General features: G+C 38.1%; 1 protein-coding gene across 1 annotated transcript; it reads left to right on the top strand.

The window, feature by feature from the left end:
• The first annotated feature begins 537 nt into the window (after window positions 1-537).
• On the top strand, window positions 538-2,407 carry sst1.1 (somatostatin 1, tandem duplicate 1). Its single transcript, NM_183070.2, has 2 exons — window positions 538-753; window positions 1,926-2,407. The coding sequence occupies exons 1-2, from the start codon at window positions 616-618 to the stop codon at window positions 2,130-2,132; spliced, it is 345 nt and encodes a 114-aa protein (NP_898893.2). The 5' UTR covers window positions 538-615; the 3' UTR covers window positions 2,133-2,407.
• The last annotated feature ends 20,446 nt before the right edge of the window (window positions 2,408-22,853 follow it).

The raw sequence follows: 22,853 nt of genomic DNA on the forward strand, positions 1-22,853 counted from the left end.
TGTAAAATACTTTATGTAAAATGTATATACACTCCTCATTATTTACTTAGTTTATCATTGTTTACTTAAATTATTTATTCTGTTCAACACAAAATAAGATGTTTTGACGAAATATGAAAACCTGTAGCCATTGACTTCCATCGGAAAAAGAAATACATATACAAAATATATATTTATTTTAACAGAAGAAAGAATATAGCAAAGGTTTTTAACAAGTAAAGGATGAGAAAATGATGACAGAATTTTCAGTTTTGGGTGAACTATCTTTTAATGTGTTACAATGGACACACTTGGACAATGTTGGCAAACTCTGGCACACACATACACATACAGACAGTAATAGCAGTGTGCGCAGGGTTGCGGTGACGGTTGCAGGTTAAATCGATCATTAATCCCTTTCACCTCCGGTAGGATTCACGCCCCTAATCGGTGTCATCTTTGTCACTCAGCATCACTCGAGCGCACGCGGAGGAAACCCCCCTCGCCTCCTGACGTCAGGCGAATCGTTTAAAAGGCAACTTTGGAGGAATGAGCTGCAACAGAAGGAGCAAAGAGAACTTACCCGACGCATCTCTCTTCTTTTACTCTGAGACCAAATAAACACTTTAATAAAAGATGCTCTCCACGCGTATCCAGTGCGCACTGGCGCTCCTGTCCCTCGCGCTCGCCGTCAGCAGCGTCTCAGCTGCGCCGTCAGATGCCAAACTCCGCCAACTTCTGCAGAGATCTCTCCTCAGCCCTGCTGGAAAACAGGTAAAACAGCACTTACAGACACTGCACGTCTGACTAATGTAATGTGATAGATATTATAAATTATTTGAATGGTAATTGAATGAGATTTGATAAGAATGAAAAGCGCTGTCCGTGGTCCTGAAATCGACATAAGCGGTCAAGTTAGAATGTGTGGGGCTATATAGAGAGAGATTGTTTGAACGTGCATAGCGTGATGAATGATGATGAGAACTATAACTAAAGTTTATGATTCTGGTTTCAGGGCTTTGGTTATCTGAAAACTGTACCAAATATAAATGTCCTATGAAATAAAAAGCAAACTGAAGCTGTAATGCGTGTAATGTAACACTTATGATTTCAGAAAAATGTTAATAAAACCAACCTACAAAACACTAATATTCTTTAAAGGAAAGGTTCTGAAAGGGATTTTTCAATATGTTGGTTTCCAAAAAAAAAAAAAAACAGTTTAGTACAGTTGATCTGAATTGATTTTTTTCGTATTGAATAACACAAAGTTACCTGTGCGATTTTATTATTATTTTTTAGGGTATTTATGGAACCTTTAAAGCCGATAACGTCTTCATTTTTTGAAAAGTGAACTAACGAGATTCATAAAAAGCAAGATTTTTGAGGTAAAAGTGATATAAATGTATTAAAAGCCCGACCAAAAATGACAATTTTGTCATAATTTTCCCCAAACCCTCGACTTGCTTGTTTTGCTGAACACAAAAGGAGATATTTTGAAGAATGTTGTGAACCTAACTTCCATATTATTTATTTTCCCTATTATGAACGTCAATGGTTACCGGTTCACAACATTCTTCAAGATATCTTCTTTTGTGTTTAGCAGAAGAAAACCAAGTCAAGGGTGAATAAATTAGTACAGAAATTCATTTTTTTTGGGGGGGGGGGGGGTGAACAATCCCTTTAAAGCCCTGGCTTTATTTAATGCTACATTTTAAAAAGAATATACAACTAATTCAATGTCCAAAATACAAATTTTAGATAAATACATACGATTTGCCACAGCGGAATGAACCGCCAATTCTGAAAAAGGGACTAAGCCCAAAAGCAAACGAATGAATGAAAGTACGCTTTGCACAAGCCTGAATCTGACGCACTTTGAGTTGCAGCAAGTGATGTGAATGAATATCCTAAAGTTTTCAACTCTCTTTCATTCTTTTAATTGTCAGGAACTCGCCAGATACACACTCGCAGACCTGCTTTCAGACCTCGTGCAAGCAGAAAACGAGGCGCTGGAGCCAGAGGATCTGTCGCGCGCCGCCGAGAAAGATGATGTGCGTCTGGAGCTCGAGCGCGCCGCCGGCCCCATGCTCGCACCCCGCGAGCGCAAAGCCGGATGCAAGAACTTCTTCTGGAAAACTTTCACGTCGTGTTAATCCCTTATGGCAAAGCTTTTCCCTTTGACTTTTTCTTTCTTTTCTTTTTTACTCATTTTTTTCTCCCCACGTCTTTCACATTCTTCATCCTAACCAAACTGTAAATAAGAAAACGTCTGTCGTCTAACAACGATGGTAGCTCTCACCGAGGCTATATTGATGTGTCATCGGAAAGAATGTTGTACGAATGTGTGCAAATCTGCTTTTAATTGTACTTTAGCAGATATCACTATTTTTAATTGTTTGTTTGAATAAAATATATGTTTCAGAGCCAATGCATAATGCAACTTTTTTCCCAGCAACACACACTTCATCCAGTTACACTATATACAAAGTAAATGCATGAAAGCATGCAGCCCTCAACAGATCTATTTGCAGAAACAGAGATGTTTTTATATAATCAATAAATCTATTAAACTATAATCCGAAATGAAAAGTGCTAGCAGGTGTGAGTTTGGCAGCTTATCAATGAGCTTTAATTTAATGATGACCTGCATGATGTTTCAGAGCCATTTGAGAGTAAATGTGGAAGAAACACAGAGAGACTCTTTTTGGCTGCCGAATCACAAAGGCTCTTAATAACCTTTCGTTTTCAGCATTAAGAGATTCATTTAAGAATGCTCTCAAACAATTATGCTATGTGTGTGCGTCTTTGCCTGCCATTTGACAGGTCCTTTGCCCACTCTGTGTGTGTTTTATCTCTCTGTGCAGCCTGGTCTGGTGTGTGTGTGTGTGTGTGTGTGTGTGTGTGTGTGTGTGTGTGTGTGTGTGTGTGTGTGTGTGTGTGTGTGTGTGTGTGTGTGTGTGTGAAATACAGATTGTGAAAGTGACAGGTAGAGTTCAATTGGATGTCTAAATGAGGACTTCTGCTCTATATCATGAATGTGTCATGTTCAGATTCTTTTTGTTTTTCCATTTGACACACATATGGCCCCATGCTCCTACTGGCCTCGTTCAGTGTATGTGCAGTTACATTTAAAACGCATCATTATATCTGACATTTACTGAAAATAGGACATCAGGTGGAGTTCACTTTATAGTGATTTTACTGCCTCTTTTTTCCTCCTGGTTGCTGGTCTCAGATTGCTAACATCTCTTTTAAATGTATGCACAATGAAAAAAGGGAAACTATAATATGTGGATTTTTATTTTACTTGTATATCAGTTTACACTTTATTTTGGTAGAATAGCATGACATTATTTTTTTAAATGTTGTTTTACTATTAAAAATAATAGTTAATATAATTGTTTATTAATATGTACTAATATATATATATATAATATATATATTGGCTATAAGCACTCACTTTTTAGATTTTATATTTATATTATTTATTAATATAAAAACATATTTGTATAATAAGGCACAATGCATTTGGGGGCGACGCAGTGGAGCAGTTGGTAGTGCTGTCACCTCACAGCAAGAAGGTCGCTGGGTCGATGGTTCAATCCTCGGCTCAGTTGGTGTTTCTGTGTGTGGAGTTTGCATGTTCTCCCTGCGTTCGCGTGGGTTTCCTCCGGGTGCTCCGGTTTCCCCCAAAGTCCAAAGACATGTGGTACAGGTGAATTGAGTAGGCTAAATTGTCTGTAGTGTATGAGTGTGTGTGTGTGTGAATGTGTGTGTGGATGTTTTCCAGAGATGGGTTGCGGCTGGAATGGCATCCGCTGCGTAAAAATGTGCTGGATAAGTTGGAGGTTTATTCTGTTGTGACGACCCCAGATTAATAAAGGGACTAAGCCAACAAGAAAATGAACGAATGAATGAAATTATTTGATGTAGTGATATGGAGCTGTGAAGCAGTTGAGACCTATCTGCAACTACTTTATGCTGGATGTTTTATTTTTTTTTATTCTAGAATAACTGCACACTTTGGAAAGTTCATCAGGCCTATAGTAGAAACTATATACATACTGTACGTAAATGTCTGTGAGAACATATACTGCATGATTGTGTATCACATTTTAAAAAATAAACACTGTATAATGGAGCAATATTAATCAAAACAATTTGATTATGAATTATGTAAATACTGATGTAATTATTTATGAAAATATATATTTCAAAATACCTAACCCTAACCCTAACGTCTAAATTGGAGTCATGCTTTCATGTTGTTGACGACAAATTCTGACCCTACTATCTGAATGCTGCAGCAGAAATCGAGACTGATCAGACCAGGCAACATTTTTCCAATCTTCTATTGCCCAATTTAGGTGAGCCTGTGCGAATTGTAGCCTCAGTTTCCTGTTCTTAGCTGACAGGAGTGGTACCCGGTGTGGTCTATTGCTGCTGTAGCCCATCCACCTCAAAAATGGACGTTTTGTGCATTCAGAGATGCTCTTCTGCATACCTCGGTTGTAGCGAGTGGTAATTTGAGTTACTGTTGCCTTTCCATAAGCTGGAACCAGTCTGGCCATTCTCCTTTGACCTCTGGCATCAACAAGGCATTTGCGCCCACAGAACTGCCACTCACTAGATATTTTTTTCTTTTTTGGACCATTCTCTGTAAACCCTAGAGATGGTTGTGTGTGAAAATCCCAGTAGATCAGCAATTTCTGAAATACTCACACCAGTCTGTCTGGCAACAACAACCATTCTTCAATAAAAAAGTTACATAAATCACCTTTCTTCTTCATTCTGATGCTCAGTTTGAACTGCAGCAGATCGTCTCAACCATGTCTACATGTCTAAATGCATTGAGTTGCTGCTTTGTGATTGGTTGATTAGAAATTTGTTTTTACGAGCAGTTGTACAGGTGTACCTTATAAAGTGGCCGGTGAGTTAGTATGTGTGTGTGTGTGTGTGTGTATATACACACACATATATATGTATGTATGTATATATATATATATATATATATATATATATATATATATATATATATATATATATATATATATATATATATATATATATATATATATATTATATAACACACACACTAATAATCATACCAATAGCCCAACCCCAGTTACTGCTACATTTGCTGCACCAGTGAAAATGTTTGTGTGTGTGTGTGTGTGTGTGTGTGAGTGTGGCAAGATCCTTCCTATTCTTTTATGTCGGTTCATATCTACCCACCCACATATAATATCTCTCATTGATAAGACGTCAGTATCTACACCATTCACACAAATATGCACAAAGACGGAAAAAAATCCTTTTAAGCTGTTCACATTTTCCTGCCACGCGTCACACCAATCCTGACATCTGCCTCTGAGCTTTTAAAGTGATTAGCAAGCCTTCAATGCACTTCAATACGACACTGCGCAGCGTCTCCATTTATTAGAGCTAATTAAAGACCTCAAAAAAAGTCTTAAGAGTCTGTCGCATTTAATTCAATCTACAAGTGCCAATATTGCATCCTAAGTGGCTAATTCGTTTTTGGGGGTGTTGTGTGAAAAGGTAGGCACATTTCCGGGGCAGAAGGGGGCGTTGGGTTGTTCTTTCCGCATGTTTGATATTTCCTGCAGGGGCATTAATGGCAAGAGAGTTTAAACAACCCCGCCTCGTCTTTCTGCTTAATGACACCACACTCTAACTTTCCGGAAGGAGTCAGGGAGAGACTGTGTTATTAATCGTTTAAGAGATTGTTTGTGTTTCACTCTCTTAAAAAAAAATAAAGGTCCAGGAAGAACTAACAGAGATGAACCATATAAGAACATTTCTGGTTCCCTAAAGCAGTGTTTCCCAACCCTGTTCCTGGAGGCTCTTTTATCTGAACCATTCATTTCAGGACCTTTTACTGAAAATTTCTTTAAAGAACCATTTTTTTTTCATGGTGTGAAGAATTCTAAAGAACATTTCCACTGTAAATGTAAATTAAAAAGTGATGTGTATTTATGTAGCACATTTATCACGTATGGCCATACACCCAAAGCACTTCACAATCATGAGGGGGGTTTCTCCTCATCACCACCAGTGTGCAGCATCTACTTGGATGATGCGACGGCAGCCACAGGACAACATTGCCAGTGTGCTCACCACACACCAGCTATTGGTGGAGTTGAGAGACAGTGATCGAGCCAATTTGGTGAATGGAGATAATTGGGAGGCAATGATGGGTAAGGGCTGATGGAGGGAATTTGGCAAGGACACCGGGTTACAACCCTACTTTTTACCATTTTTAATGATCATAGAGAGTCAGGAACTCGCACTTGGTTTTTAACTTCTCATCTGAAAGACAGCGCCCACTGACAGTATAGCGTCCCCTTCACTTTACAGGCTGAGCACCCTCTGCTGGCCTCACTAACACCACTTCCAAGAAACTTCTGGAATGAAAGGGTTTCATGGATGTTGAAGGTTCTTAATGGAACTAGTGGATCCTTTTCACAAGATGCTTATGACACATTTACAAGTCATCAGCATCTTAAAACTCGCTTAAAATTCAGATTTTCCCCAACTTTATTTATAGAATTTTACAAAAAATTTACAAATATCACACATTTTAGAATGTTATTGTACATTTTGACAAATTGAGAGAGATAAAGTAAACAAGAATCCAAAATGACTGTGACAACTATTCAATCAGTCATTTTCTTTCGGCTTATTCCCTGTCTGATTATCAGGGGTCGCCACAGCAGAATGAACCACTAACTATTCCAGCATATGTTTTACGCAGCAGATGCCCTTTAAGCCGCAGCCCAGAACTGGAAAAAATGTGACAATTATTGACCCATTAATTTTCTTTTCTGCTTAGTCCCTTAATTTATTTGGGGTCACCACAGCGAAATGAACCGCTAACTTATCCAGCATATGTTTTACGCAGCAGATCCCCTTCCAGCTGCAACCCATCACTGGGAAACATTCAAACACTCCCATTCACAAACATTCATTACGGACAATTTATCTTACCCAATTCACCTGTACCGCATGTCTTTGGACTGTTGGGGAAACTGGAGCACCCGGAGGAAACCCACGCGAACACAGGGAGAACTTGCTTACTATACACAGAAACGCCAACTGACCTAGCCGAGGCTCAAACCAGCAACCTTCTTGCTGTGAGGCAGTCGTGCTACCCAATGTGCCACTGTGCTTACAAGCTGTACTTTATAATATATACAATATATAATATAATAATATACTATACATCTTTGCATAAATTTGTGACGTCTATAACCGTTCTCTCTTCTGTCTGCGTTATCAGTCTCAACCTGTTTTTCTCCTTTTTTCTGAAAGTCTTGAAACAGTCATTGAGTTTTTCTTTTATTATTTGAGCAAATAGGAATACAAAAAAATGATTATTAGTTGTACTCTCCCATTCACTGCGTTCTGAGTTTACACAACTATAACAACTTCTGCTGAGTCCAAGAACCTTTATATTTTAACAGCATCCTGTAAGAATAGCATTATCTGCGAAGATCAGATAAAATGAAGCATTAATAACACTGAGAAGAGGCGGCACGGTGGCTCAATGGTTAGCACTGTTGCCTCATAGTAAGAAGGTTGCTGGTTTAAGTCCTAGCTGGGTTAGTTGGCGTTTCTGTGTGGAGTTTGCATGCTCTTCCCGTGTTGGCATTGGTTTCCTCTGAGTGCTCCAGTTTCCCCCACAGTCCAAAGACATGCGGTACAGGTGAATTGAATAAACCAAATTAGCCGTAGTGTATAAGTGTGATTGAGTGTGTATGGGTTGCAGCTGGAAGGGCATCCACTGTGCAAAACATATGTTGGATAAGTTGCCGGATCATTCCGCTGTGGCAACCCCTGATGAATAAAGGGACCAAGCCAAGAGAAAATGAGTGAATAACACGGAGAACTCATGACAAAGAAACACAAAACCTTTTTGTATCATTAAATTGAATCCCAATGTTTAGTACTGTATAAAATATTGTGCAATTGCACTAATCAAAAGACGTGGAATCTGAGGTTCTTCACACTGCTGGAGATTTACATAATTGCACAAGAAAAAAAAAATCAATATTCATTTAATGACGTAATATGGCCCGGTCCATTAGCCCCCAGCGGTTGAAGCAGATCTCGGAGCTTTAGACTCTCTGGTGTGTAAACAATGTGTCTTCATTATGCAGTTTGTTTTGATGTAATTGTCCACATTTTGATTTTAAATCGCACCATGTAATGTCTGTAATATGTGTGTATTTTGATTTCATACTTGAGTGATGATTATTTCGAGTAAACAAAGACATTAGCATGTTCATTCATCCAATGTAGTGTTTTTCCAAACTCCCTCTCCCACTAAACCAATTCCTTGTTTTGCTTGTTTAGCTTTGATTAAGTTGCCATAAAAACGAGATCTCGCAAAGTGCTGAATGTAATTTAAATAAGTGCAAAAAGGAACTTGGTAAAATGGTTGAAATTTGCATTCATGAATAAATGTAGCAGTTTTTTTTTTTTTTTTTTTTTTTTTGGAGGGAAAAAACTGCCTAATGTAAACAAAGATTTCCAGACAGCACTGAAACACTGATTAAACAAAAAATAGACAATTTATCATTTTGAATTTTGAGAATGATGTGGCATAAAGTCTTACATTGTGCATTTCAAATTTTTTATCTAACAACTTTAAGATATACACTTGAAATTAGCTAGAATAAATTCAGAACTGCAAGAAATTAACAATAAATAAAAAAAAACAAAAAACGATGAACTTGCAATCATAATAAATAAAGTTGCATTTTTACCAGCAGTTTATAAGCAACTTCTCTTACACATACATACTAATATTTTGAATTTACTTTCTTCATGGCATGTTTACTTCCTTGAAACATGGGAGGACATTCAGGTTCACCTAAAACTCTTCAGACCTGCTAATGTTGCACTTGCCCCAGGGCAGCTCAGTCTCTCTTTTGGGGGTGGTTCAGGACTGATTATTTAAATTTGCTGAATCCCTCTCTTGAGAGCCAAATCTGCCAGTATCAGAATAATTGGATGTAAGTGTGGAGAAGTTTCTGTGCATTTTTTTTTTTTTATTGTAGTGAGCGACCAGCAGATGAGAGAAAACCCTAGAGTAAAGCATCCGAACTCCAAACTGAAAGAAAAGTCAGCAACATGCTCAGTAAATGACACTGCTGTATGAATAAGAGGAAAATGCCTTCGGGTGTGTGAGTTCTCGTGGAGAAGCATGTAGGTTACACCATTTTTTTAAATAATGCGAACAGATGAACATGGTCTCTCTGACACTCCGCAGAAACAAACAAAGTGTAATCATGAGATTGTAAATCTATGATGGGTTAGTAATGATGTCTACAGAGAGCTGGATACTCAATCAGAGCCTCAGCATGTGCGTGTGTGTGCATATTTGCATATGTAGTCTGCAAAATGCAACCAGGTCTGTCTGTCTGCGTTTTTCTCCATCATTAGCAGCTCTCAGGGGGGCAGTGGCCCGCAGGGTGTGTGTGTGCTGATGACTTAGCACCCCTTGCGCTTAGTCCTAATGGCATACTTTCCTCATAACTCATTAAATCTCACTTCCGGTCTGTTAAAGGAGTGTATCAACTAGCCGTTGAAATCTCTGATATCATTCTAGAATGTCCATATTTTACACTTTGAAAAATAGCCATTGTCATAATTAATGTTTAACATATAGCTTATTGGGTGGCTCAGTGGCATGTGTGAGTGTGAAAGTGTATGGGTTTCCCAGTTCTGGGTTGCATCTGAAAGAGTATCTGCTGCGTAAAATATACAGAATAGTTGACGGTTCATTCTGCTGTGGAGACCAAGAGATGAATGAACATGATTTCTGTAAGAGTCCCATAGGATGTAATGAACTTCTATGATGCCTTTGTTTGCTGTGAATACACGCCCTCTAGTGGTGGAAATTACATACTATGAATTAAATTTCCATTCGATCATTCACTTTTAAACATTTTAGAGCCGAACTTCAAATGATTTCACAGCATTTCTTTATTGAATTCATTATATTAATTGACTTGTTTGTTTATTTGATCACTCACAGGCTCACTTTACATATCCTCTCTTTTAAAAGTTGCGTTTTGTTTTTCCTCTTTATTATTTGGGTTTCTCTGCTTTATTTAAAGTCTCCCCATGAACATATTCACCTCTACCCTCTCCTCAGTTTTTTTTTTCTTTTTTCGCTGGATCCCATAATCCTCTCAAGGTCAAGAACATCTGCACTCACATCATTGTCCAATGCTTCTTGAAAACAACATGAAGATAAGGGTAAGAACAAATATCTGATGATCTCACCCTTGTGCCCTGTTAGATAACATCTCAAAACATGTCTTCCTCAATCTATATATGCTATTTTAACCATTGTCCCTGTCCTAACCATCTTCAGACAGATCCACGATAAGCCTCTTGTTGGATCTTGATTGGCTTTATTTACTAAGATTACGGGCTCTATTTGAACGATCTAGGCGCAAAGTCTAAAGCCATGATGCAAAGCATTAAGGGCATGTTCGAATCCACTTTTGCTATTTTAAGGATGGAAAAATACAGTTTGCGATGCGGCGCATGGTCTAACAGGGTTGAGATTATTCTCTTAATGACTTATGGGTGTGTTTTGTGCATTAAACCAATCAGAGTCTCATCTCCTATTCCCTTTATGAGTCAGTTGTGCCCACCATGGTGCATTTGCTATTTTCATGGTGAACTTTGAAAATGGAAAAACTGAACACTTCACTAACGAGAAAACAGTTAAACAAACCATCTGCAGCGCGAGGAAAAGAATGAGCCTCCACCATTCGGCCTCTTTACTTTTACTCTTTTCTTCTTTTTCTTTCGTGGATAAGGAAAGGGGGTTATACGCACTCCACTGAAGACATCCATTAGCCTACATATTTAATTTTTTTTTTGTTAAGTGCAAATATTTGTTTCAAAACTATTTCTAAAATCAGCTCTAATTTCCAGCAAAGCAATAAATAAACAATGAAAAAAAAATTAACAATGAAGTGTGGTCAGCAAAATGTGTTATATCCAAACACACATTCTATTCTTATCCCCAGTTTAAAACCCGACAGGTGGACAAAACTACGTTTGTTTTTATTAAAACAATTATAAATATGCAAATAATAAATAATACAAATGTCAATAATAACATTATACAAAAGCAAGTTGACATGAATAAACTGAAAAAAGGCTGTCAAGAAAGGCAGTGGTTTTTATATTAATGTATAAAATATTAATTTTTGTAATATTTTAATCATTTAATTCTTTTTCATTTGTAAAGATATTCATGCATTACTATCCTTCTGTGGCGCCCCCAGAAAATTTTCTTAGGGGTGGCCAAGTAAGACAAAACCAAATCTTGGGGTGGCACACATTCACATTTCTTGTAAATGAAACAATGAATTTTTAATTAATTCCAATAAAAACTCTTGAAATATTGTAATTTATTCATTGAAATAAATCAGCAAGTACACAAGCAAAGCAAATAAAAATTAAAATTTCATTTAAAAACACCTTTCAGGCAAGTTATTTTTTCACATACATTTATTGTACAACATACAGTATATGCCATGTCTAAAATTGATGAAGATTAATGAATTAATTATTAAACAAACCAACAAAGTAATGGAGTTGCTAAATAAACTAGATTCTGAAAAGATGATTTCAAAATGCATCTGTTTTTATTTTTTATTTTTGGTTTTCAATCAGATTAAACACAACTTTTTCATTTCAAAAATAATAATTTCTTAATAAAAAGTGTGCAATCTCAGTGAATCAGCTATATCATTAATGCATAAGAAATTATATTTATTAATTGATTTCTATTTATTTATTGAAATATTGTGAATTTACGTAAGTACATTTAAATTAATAATAGCAACAACTAAATCATATTGGGGTGGCCCTGCTATCTTGTAAGTATTAAGCAATGTGTACGCATTTAAGGCACACAACTAATGCGCTCTGCGCTGGACTTTAGACCTGCTTTCAGTTGGTCAATTGCACAGTCTATTTTAGTTCCTTAAAATAGCAACACGCCAACAATGCGCCTTAACACACCTCCTTTTCTGACCAGCACACCCATGAGTCCACAAAGTGACGCAAATAGATTTGCTATTTAAACAACGTGCCACGATACAGTTAAATTAGGGTTGCGTTGGTCTGAAAATACATCGCACCAAACGCGTTGTGTGCCTTATTGCGCCTGGTGTATGATAGGGCCCTAAGATTCATTCGCCAACAAACAAGTCTGTTGAATTTTCGGACATTGAGATCAGCAGAAATGTACACAACAATTACATGTTGATTACGAGAAATGGCACATAAGAGAAAATGTGCCCCAGTAATGTATTTAAGATTGTCAAAAATGTACACAATGCCCTATAGTAGGTTTATGAAAACGTAACAAAACAACTTCAAGACCACATAGCCCAGCGTACATATTTCTCAGTTCTAAAATTGTAGCCCTGGGCACATATTCCCAGTCAGCCTGGTTTGGAACAAGCACTACTATGAAAATCAAGTCAGTCCATCATTCTTAATGATTGATGATCTCAAATATCTTCAACAAATACAGAACTTTAAACTGGTTATTAAAAAATGAAGGGAGAGTAAAAGATGTTAGACTTTTCTTTTTGGGGGAAGCTGTCCCTTTAAGAACATAGAGTTTTATTCCAGATTAAAACGGTTAAATTGTCTGTTAATGTATACTGTGTCAGAGCGTGGATCCACTGGAGCTTATTTATTACTTATTTACAATAGGATATTACTGCAAATAGAGAAGTCATTATTTCTGAGAAACCCCCAAGAATGATCTTCATTTTTATCGGTTAAACACTCATACAGAAAGCCATTCCTCTTCTCTCTTTATCAGTTAAACACATGCTGTGTGGAAATGAGGATCTCCAGCCTGGCGCTGATGCTGTCTATTACCCACAATGTTTTTCTAGTCAGCTTTGATAATGGATATGCAAATGATATGTAAATACAGCTAATGGACATGTTTCATTTGACAAGACATGAACAGGACAAAAATCATAGACGGAATGGTCAGAAATACCATAGAGATTTATGTGTCGTGATGGCATCATTCACGGTGCTTTTAAAAGGGATTACTGAGTTATGATGTCATGCAATGTTCAAGAAGCTTATTTAAAACAGCATTTCCCATAATGCTTTTCAGTAGAAGAAATCTTTGGTGAAACATACAAAACATATATTTCATCTTAGATGTGATGGTGAGTTTGCAGAATTTAGCCTGCTTTCCAAACAGAAAAAGCTGGTTGTTTTTATTCAATCAAAAATAAAAAGTGCAGGTAATGCAGTCAGATTCCCGAATGAGTGACTCTTTTGAACCGATTCTTTCAATCATGACATACAAATCAGTAAGCTAGTAGTCTGATTTACAAACAAATTATGAATTGGTTCTTTTACAGTCAAGTTCAACAGTACAGAAAAGGCTTTTCATTAGCGTTTGTCGTCAGCATTTTTCGAGACGTTTTTATGGATTTAAACCCAAGCGATTTTCCAACCCAAGCTCATTCTGGAAACGTAGCCCCGCGGACATTTCTGGAGACCGTGATTTACGTGGCCGGAGGTACGTAAGGCCGCGTTTAGTTTTTTTCGAGCGAACGCTGCGGGGCGGTGTGGCGCCGCTCCGTCCCTCCTCTTCGCGCTCGCCGGCCGACGGCTCGGCTCCGAGTGGAGGGCTTTCCTGATGCAACCAGTTTGTCCGCTTAGCACACAGCTTTGCTTCGGCGGAGCAAAGGCCCCGAAGGAGGAGGAGCCGGCCGTGGGGACGACGACCGGGATCGAGTCCGGGGAACAGCGGTTCTGGAAATCAGGTAAGGCGAAAAACGGAATCCGAAAATTTAGGGCGAGAACGCGGCGGGATCCGAAAACGCGGTCGAAATCGAAGACGAGGGGTTTTGCTTTTTTTATTTTTTCTGGACGGCTTTTGCGAACCGTCGCTCGGGTTTAGGGAAGGAGGAGGGGCAACTTTTCGCGCAAGAACGGCGCGGGCGCGAACGGCGCGCGCTCCAGAGAGGCGCCAGAGACGCGAAAAAGCGCGTACAGCGGCCTCTCGTGGATCCGCGAAAACAAAAACCGCTCGAATACGTACCTCCCGGGACGTATCTCGCGGCCCACAGAAACGTCCGCGGGGCTACGTTTCCACAATGAGCCCGGGTTGCGATTTTCATTGGCGTCGAGCAGAAGATTATGCAAAATCACTTCTTGATGTTAAATGACGCTACACAACTTTAAGCTTGACACCTGCTTGTAACACAGAAGAAGAAGACAGAAGGTTGGCTTGCTTGTTGTTAAAGTTACTGGCGATTCGAACAAGCATGGATGGTTCAAGTAGCAGCTCCAGCTCTGAAGAAGTTATTATTGTTCACCAGTGCAATAAGCAGCACGTTCATATCGCTTCTGCGCATCTTCTTCAGTGTGCGCTCGCATTGACAGTTTTGAGCTTGAGCGCCTACAAGTGCTGTTTACTGTAACTTCAGCAGCTCCGTGCACATCAAAAGTGCCAATCTGACTGGTGGAAAAGGAAAAAAACGAGCATGAGGCGTTTCTTTAAAAAGGACGATTTTGCGCCTGCCGTTTGGCGCATTGGTGTGCACGATCACATTGGCGCCCTTTATTTAGTCACGAGGTGTTAAACGTTGACGGAAAATGCAAGCAAAATGCGTCCCGGTTTCCAGGTACATTTTAAAAGAACATTGCAAGGAGGTTATTTTTACTTAATAATCTATAATAACTTGTAAATTACAAACTTGTTATCATGTCATTATGAAGCAATGTAAAGCAGAAAAAACATTAATGTAAAAGAGCTCTGAAGCAATTGCTGACGAGAAACTAGTGTGAAAGCAGCAGAGCTTTTATTAAGCCTCATTCCACCACTTCTGATTCATCGGGTCATGATCACATGGAGAAGAAGTTCTAGTTCCAGTTCTTGTTAGATATTTGAATGATTCATTTTTACATATTGTTCTTTTATAAGTGCAATGTTATAAGAAATTACTTACTATGAATGAGTTAATAAATAAACTATTAAAGGGCACCTATTTTACCTCTTTTACAAGTTGTAAGATAAGCCTTTAGTGTCTCCAGAATGTGTCTGTAAAGTTTCAGCTCAAAATACTCATCAGATTATTTACTAGAGCCTCCAAAATTTGGCCGTTTTTGGTGTCCGAGTATACTGTAGCTGTTGAGCTGCTTCTCTCCGCCTACCGTTCCCATGTGCATGTATGCTTCTAATCATCATGTGTTTCATCAAATAAACAGCAGTCAGTGATAGAGACAGACACAGATAAAGCTGAAATACAGCTCAGTGATTTATTTCATTTATTTGTGGTGGAGTTTATTCGCGATGATTCTCACACAAATGCCATTTGTAGTACATTTGATTTACTTGCCAAGTTTCTTACAGTCAGTTAAATGTCTGTTGAAGGAGCAGTATCGACAGATATTAAGATTAAGCAGACAGTCTACTAATTCTCAAATGGACCATCAAAATAAAGCTTTACCGACAATTGAACCAACCAATGACTGAAAGAGGAGACAGTGAATGAATTAACCAATTACTGAATTACTAAAACAAATTTTGTCTACACAGTACATTTGAAAGGTCACTGCAGAGCTGGGTAGCTGATGTACGTAAACATCAAAATATAAAGTGCTCAGCATAAGTGATCCGTTCTGAAAATGAATATTTGTATTCATTTCTTAGTGAATATAGGCAATGTATTTTGGTGCATTTAAACAAAACAGATATATATATATTTTTTTTTTTAAATAATATTTTAGTCACCAAACATCTTTAGACATTGAAAGATAATACAATTAAATTCAAGGAAAATATTGCAAAAAATATTACAACCTACAAAATTTCAGAATATTTTATTACTTTTTTTTTGCTTTTTTATTTTTATTTTTTACTCCTATTTTAAAATGTGTGAGTATTATTTTTCTATAACGTATACATTTGGGTGTATTAGTTTTTGGACCATTATCATAAGTTATTATGTTAGATATGCTCCAGATTTGGCTTCAGTACTGACTAATCTAATGTATATGCACAAATATAATATTGTATAGCGTCCACACATTAAAAATGTGAATTTAAAAGATAGATTTGTGAGGGGTGTACTTGTATATGCTGAGTACAATACGTTTAACTGTCATGCATGGTGTTAAAATTGTTTTGAGGTCATACTATTAAAAAATTGAGCTGTGCAAAAATAAGTCTTTATTAATCAGTAATCAATATTCTGTCATTATAATTTGTAGGAATTATTTTACTCCCAGAGGGATTTTATTTTAACCCTGTTGGAATTTGCACTTTTCTCCCCAATAAATAAGCCTACTGTATATGCTATAAATATAACAATATAAAACAATTTAAACATGACAGGAAGGAGAAATGAATCTAATACATACACATTAGAACAGAGAGGAGTGAAATATTTATGTAAACAAGTGTTGGTTGATGTCATGCTTTCCTAAAATGGTAAAAATGATGCAGATGAGGAGAGGTGTGGAAGATTAACGAGGGAGCAAGAATAAGCTGGGAGTGGATGGAGGGTGAGGGATGGGGTTTCTCTGTTCGCTCTCAATTGTTGTGCTGTCTGTGTGAAGGAGGCCATTACCCTCACAAAGAAGACAAAGTCCTTTAATTCAGGCATTCAGGCAGACAATGCAACCACTGCTGCAGGAGCCTGCTGATAGAACGGCTCTTTAACCCTGAATCCTCCCACACACACACAAGCTATCATACACACACAAACACAGAGCATGCATATGAAAAATGCAGACTCCGTCAAGCATATGCACACATACATATATCATGTTGGCTGCTCATATTATATATTAAGTCTTATTTAAACTCAATGGCCACTTTATTAGGTACACATGTCCAACTGCTGATTAACACAAATTCCTTATCAGCCAATCACATGGCAGAAACTCAATGCATTTAGGCATGTAGACATGATCAAGACAATCTGCTGCAGTTCAAACTGAGCAGAAAACTACACCAGGTGCCACACCTGTCAGCTAAGAACAGGAAACTGAGGCTACAATTCGCACAGGCTCAACAAAATGGACTATAGAAGATTAGATTAACGTTCCCAGGTCTAATGAGTCGGTAGGGTCAGAATTTGGCATCAACAACATGAAAGCATAAATCCATCCTGCCTTGTATCAATGGTTCAGGCTGGTGGTGGTGCAATGGTGTGGGGAATATTTTCTTGGCACACTTTTGCCCCATTAGTACCAACTGAGCATTGTGTAAATGCCACAGCCTACCTGAGTATTGTTGCTGACCATTTCTATTCCTTTATGACCACAATGTACCCATCTTCTGATGGCTACTTCCAGCAGGATAATGGCCAAATGGCCAAATAATGGCCAAAACGCAAACCATCGCAGACTGGTTTCTTGAACATGACAATGATTTAGCTGTACTCAAATGGCCTCCACAGTCACCAGAGCTCAATCCAGTAGAGCACCTTTGGAATGTGGTAAAATGGGAGATTTAGTCAGTTTTGAAGGAAAAAGAGGATCCAACCGGGTACTAGTAAGGCGTACCTAATAAAGTGGCCGGTCAGTGTATTCTCAATATTTGCTTTAAGAATTGGTGTATTTAGGTGAGAGCTGTATGCCAATCATCTCTTTTAGTTGCTGAAGCTGCTGTAATGAATGCCTGAAAACAGATATTGAAAAAACTTACCGTGTTCATAATGGTTATGGACACAACCATAATCCTTCACAACAAAAAACCTTGTGGCTGTCGATGAAATAAAACAAACACTTTACCTGCACTTTCACGGCCACTGACGCACACGCAGATCGTGCTGAAAGATCATCTCGCTGATAGTGTTTGACAGAACTAAATATGTGAGTAATGTGTGATTCATTTCATAAAGTCAGCCGTGACTCAAAATGAGAAGAATATTGAGCCGCGCTGTTTACTGTGTGTGCTGGCCTGCTGTGGAGTCATTTATCGTGGATATTCATTGATTAAAGTATTAAACTTCTGAAGCAAGCAGGGTCAGTTTAATGTGTGGTAAGATAGATTAAAGATCTCCAGCCCTGCACTCACACACACACACACACACACACACGCACACAAACACACACACACTCACACACAGCTCATTAGGTGCAATTAAACTTTAGCAATGTAATAAGAATAATTAGTTTTCAGTAGAGTTTGGAAATAAAGTTTTCTAAATGTGCCCTAGGTGGGACATGAAAGAGATAAAGAATAAAAAGGTATAGTGTAGACTTGAAATTAAAGAGAGGTACAGTTGTAGAGTTGGGAATTTTACAAAACTTTGGTAATAGTAAAAACCTCACCTATTGCTAATTAAGAGTGTGTAGGTAAAATATTGAAGTCAATTACCTTACACAACCTCAGTGTCTGAATACGCACACATCTCCACTAAAGTAAACAAGTAATAGCAGGTCAACATTATACAACAGAGGTGATCAACCCTCTTCCTTGAGATCTACCTTCCTGCAGATTTCAGTTGCAACCCAAATCAAACAAACCTGCCTGTAATTATCCAGTACTGCTCAGGTCCAAATTAATTACTTCAGGTGTGTTTGATCAGGGTTGGAGCTGAAGTCTGCGGGAAGGTAGATCTCCAGGAACAGGGTTGAGCATCCCTGGTATACTGTCACCAACTCGGTCCCAGTCATTCCCCTCGCTGGCCAGCAGAGGCCACCATCTCCGGACTTCTAACATTACGTCATCCTTTCACCCTGATTCCAGCCCACCTGATCTCCATTCCGTTAATGACCCACGTACCCTTTATAAGCAGCTCACACACACTCACCTGTGCGAAGTCTTGTTTAGCCCCGGCCAGCATTACTTAGCGTTCTATCCTGCCTGATCTCCCGTTTACCACTTCCGCCCGTTTCCTGATTCTGCTCTGCCTTCTGCCTGCCCACGACCAAAGCCTGTTTACACGGACTCTGATACTCGCTGCCTGCCCTCGACCAAAGCCTGTTACACGGACTCTGAATCACGCTGCCTGCCTCTGACCCATGCCTGGTTATAACTCTGTGTCTGTCAATCTCCAGCCCATATTCATTGATGTGTATGTTGTGTGTTCGCACAGACGTGCGTTCTGTATGTTGAGTAAAGTGTGACTTAATAAATCCTGCAAATGGATCCCTCTGTGTCAGTCTCCCCGTTACATATACATAAATACCTACTTTTATTACTTGCTTACTTCCTTGAAACTGTAAATACTCCACAAAGTTTAGTTTTATAAAAGCAATTTTTATAAAACTAAACATGTTATACAGGTAAAATGGGTAGCCTAATTGTCCGTAGTGTATGAGCGTTAATGAGTGAGTATGGATGTTTCCCAGAGATGGGTTGCAGCTGGAAGGGCATCCGCTGCATAAAACATATGCTGGATAGGTCGGTGGTTCATTCCGCTATTGCGATCCCAGATTAATAAAGGGTCTAGCTGAAAAGAAAATGAATAAATGAAAGCAATTTTATGTATTTTCACTTAATATTTACACTTTAGTAACATTATTCCACTCACCATTGACATTTTTATCCATCAAACATGAAACAAAGAGGTAAAGCAATTTTATTGGATTAGCAAATTGCTTACAATAGTCCATAAGCTTGATTAAGCTTGTAAAATATGACTGCATATGTCTGTATCAGAGTTGGGTGTAATGCATTTCACAGTAACGCATTACAGTATTCCAGGGGTGTCCAAACTCGGTCCTAAAGGGCCGGTGTCCTGCAGATTTTAGCTCCAACTGGCTTTAACACACATCCAAGGACGCTTCTAGACTGCCCAGTAAGAGCTTGATTAGCTAGGCCAGCTGTGTCTGTTTGGGGTTGGAGCTAAACTTTACAGGACACCGGCCCTCTAGGACAGAGTCTGGACATCCCGGCTGTATTCTAAAAAGTCCCTTTAAGGCAATTCATTTCACCCTACGGTTATTTTTGAAACGCCTTTCGGGCAGTATACGGTTGTTGCTAGATCTAATATGGTTGCAGCCGGGAGTTATCGAGAATTATTTATATTATTTATTAGATTTCTCATTTATTGTATTTTATTAATGCCTACCCCCTCCTCAACCCTAAACCCAACCATCACAGCACTGTAAAAACAGTAGTTGTTCAGCTTAGTCCATTTATTTATTAAGGGTCGCCACAGCAGAATGAACCACCAAATTATCTAGCATATGTTTTACTCAGCAGATGCCCTTCCAGCCTCAACCTATCACTAGAAAAGTCTGTAATACATAAAACTATTAATTCATTCAAAATAATCTCAAACACAGCAGACTGCAATCTGCAAAATCTTTGTAAACAGGCCTAACAGATACAGTATACCCCCATACAGTATCAATTTTGTCTGTCGGTTATTAAATAAGCTAACAAACAAATAAATAAATAAAATCACCGCGGCCCGCACATATTAGCCAATGTATAGGCTACATGGTGACTTTTTAACTATGACGAGAATCGGGGCGGGGATTAATCAGGTTACATGCACAATGGCTGCTTGAAGATGGCGCGGAAATCACTTTAAAACAAAACATCCAACGATTTAGAGTAAGAATGTGTGGGTTTCCATTAAAATTTGTCATTAATTACTTTCAGTGCAGAGTCGGCCTAACGTTAGTTGTATTTTGGTGACTAGATTTGTAAGCAGCCCTAAACTTGAAACTTGAACAAGACTCCGGAGCTTGTATTTTTTCACCTCTTTCATCAGTGATACATTTTCCTATTCATTTTTCATTTTCATACAATTTTTCTATAAACATTTATGAGAAGCTGCCATTGTGTGACGGGAATTCGCTCATAAATATTAATCCTGCAATGCCGACGTTACTTGATAACTTTCCTTGTGTGTCCAGTCACGTAAACCAATTCAAATTCATGAGGCAAACCGCAAGCATTGTAGGAACAGAGAGAGGTTTTTAGTCTGGCGAAAAGCGACCAAGAGCTCGGAAACTCTGCAGAGGTGGACAACACCCCCCTCTAGAGTTCCAAAGACTAATGGCAGGCTTTTCTCCTGTATTGAGACTGTTACATATCCACTGTATTTACCAAAAAACAACTTCATTTGCAGGACATTTTTCATCCAGGGTGATAATGTTTTTGAAACCACCTGAGATTAAATAAATTTATGTTTGCACATTCGTTCTGTGACAACATGTTCCCAATATTGTTTAATTTACGATGGCACTTTGAATATTCGGTCTGAAATCATTCAAGTAACTTAAGTAACTCAAGTAAGTTATTTATTCATTCATTTTCTGTCGCTTTTCCAGGGCCGTGTCACGGGGGCAGCAGTCTTAGGAGAGAACCCCAGACGTCCCTCTCCCCAGACACTTCCTCCAGTTCCTCCGGGGGATCCCGAGGCGTTCCCAGGCCAGCCGAGACACATAGCCCCTCCAGTGTGTGCTGGGTCTTCCCCAAGACCTCCTCCCGGTAATGTTGAAAACAACATCAGCACTGTTTATTTACTATTCCACTATATTAAATTTCCAAAGAATACTTTTCTAAAATTATATTATTAAGGAGAAAGTCCAAATGTGCGAATATAAACCAACTTTACCTCAATGGGGATTGGAATTGGTTTGGAATGTCTTTATTGTCCCTGAAGGGCAATTAGGTTTACAGCAATAGCTGACAGATAACAGGTCACACTCGACAACATAGAACAATAAAATTAGTTATAGGCAAAAAAAAAAAAAAAAACCTCTAAGCTTGTTAAGTAACCCAACTGCAGTTGGAACAAATGAATGCAAATATCTGTAGGACCCTGCATGTCTAGAATAAGTATACCTTCTGGCTGATGTCAGGAGGCAAAACTTTGAATAAGGTGCGTGGTTCTCATCTGCTAAAGTGGAAATAGCCCTCTTTATGACTGTCACCTCATACACATGTACAATACTATTAGGATTTGTGCCCAAAGTCTTTTAAGACAGATTAATCATTTCTGAAAGTCTGTTTTTACTTGTCACCCTCACATTACCACATCAGCATATTTAGCACCAGAATATCAAAAGAAGAATTAAATGTTCTAAGAAGAGGCCTATCCACATTAAATCTCTTTAACTTCCTCAAGTAAAACAATCTTTGATTCGTCTTTTTACATATAAAATTAGTGTTGGCCTTAAAGTTCAGTTTATCATAAAGGATGGTGGCCAGGTATTTATACTCGCTCACTGTCTCAACTACCATACCGCTTTAGTAGTAGCAGCATTAGAAATAGAGTTACAGCGAAAATCAATAAGCATCTGTTTAGTATAATCACACTGTAAATAAAAAAAAGTTGAGTTAACTTAGAATATAAATGCAACCTGCTGCAAAGACATTTAGAGTTTATTAAGCTTCAGTGGTTTAAGTTTTATAAAATAATTTTTTTAAGTTGTCTGAAGTGGCTGGTTTAAGTCACTTTACTGAATAATTTGGCACGACTTCAACCACTGAAGCTTAATAAACTCAAAATTTCATTGCAGCCAGCTGCTTTAAAAATTTAAGTCAACTAAACTTTTAATTTTTTTTACAGTGGTTAACACTCAAGTGAAGAAATCAAAATTCAAAGTCTTCTCAACTGATTTTTTTTTTTACTTTCATTGAACAAACAGTTCCAAACATGCAGTTAAATCGTTTTCATGAGTAAACTCAACTCTGAGCTCAAAAATATGTCCACCTAACTTACAATTTTAAACTGAGTTAACAATTTTTAAGCTGGATTTTTTACAGTGCAGTATTCAATATTAATAATATTAATTATCAATATTATTATTATATTAATATTATCAATATTAATACCATGAATGCAACAATCAATATTATT

This window comes from Danio rerio, chromosome 15 (genome assembly GCF_049306965.1).
Source record: "Danio rerio strain Tuebingen ecotype United States chromosome 15, GRCz12tu, whole genome shotgun sequence".
NCBI classification, from domain to species: Eukaryota; Metazoa; Chordata; class Actinopteri; order Cypriniformes; family Danionidae; genus Danio; species Danio rerio.

Excerpts from the sequence above, each read along its gene's own strand:
- sst1.1 (NM_183070.2), top strand. The coding sequence starts at position 616 with ATGCTCTCCACGCGTATCCAGTGCGCACTGGCGCTCCTGTCCCTCGCG. Across the intron at positions 754-1,925 it reads TCAGCCCTGCTGGAAAACAG|GAACTCGCCAGATACACACT; the intron begins GTAAAACAGCAC and ends TTTAATTGTCAG.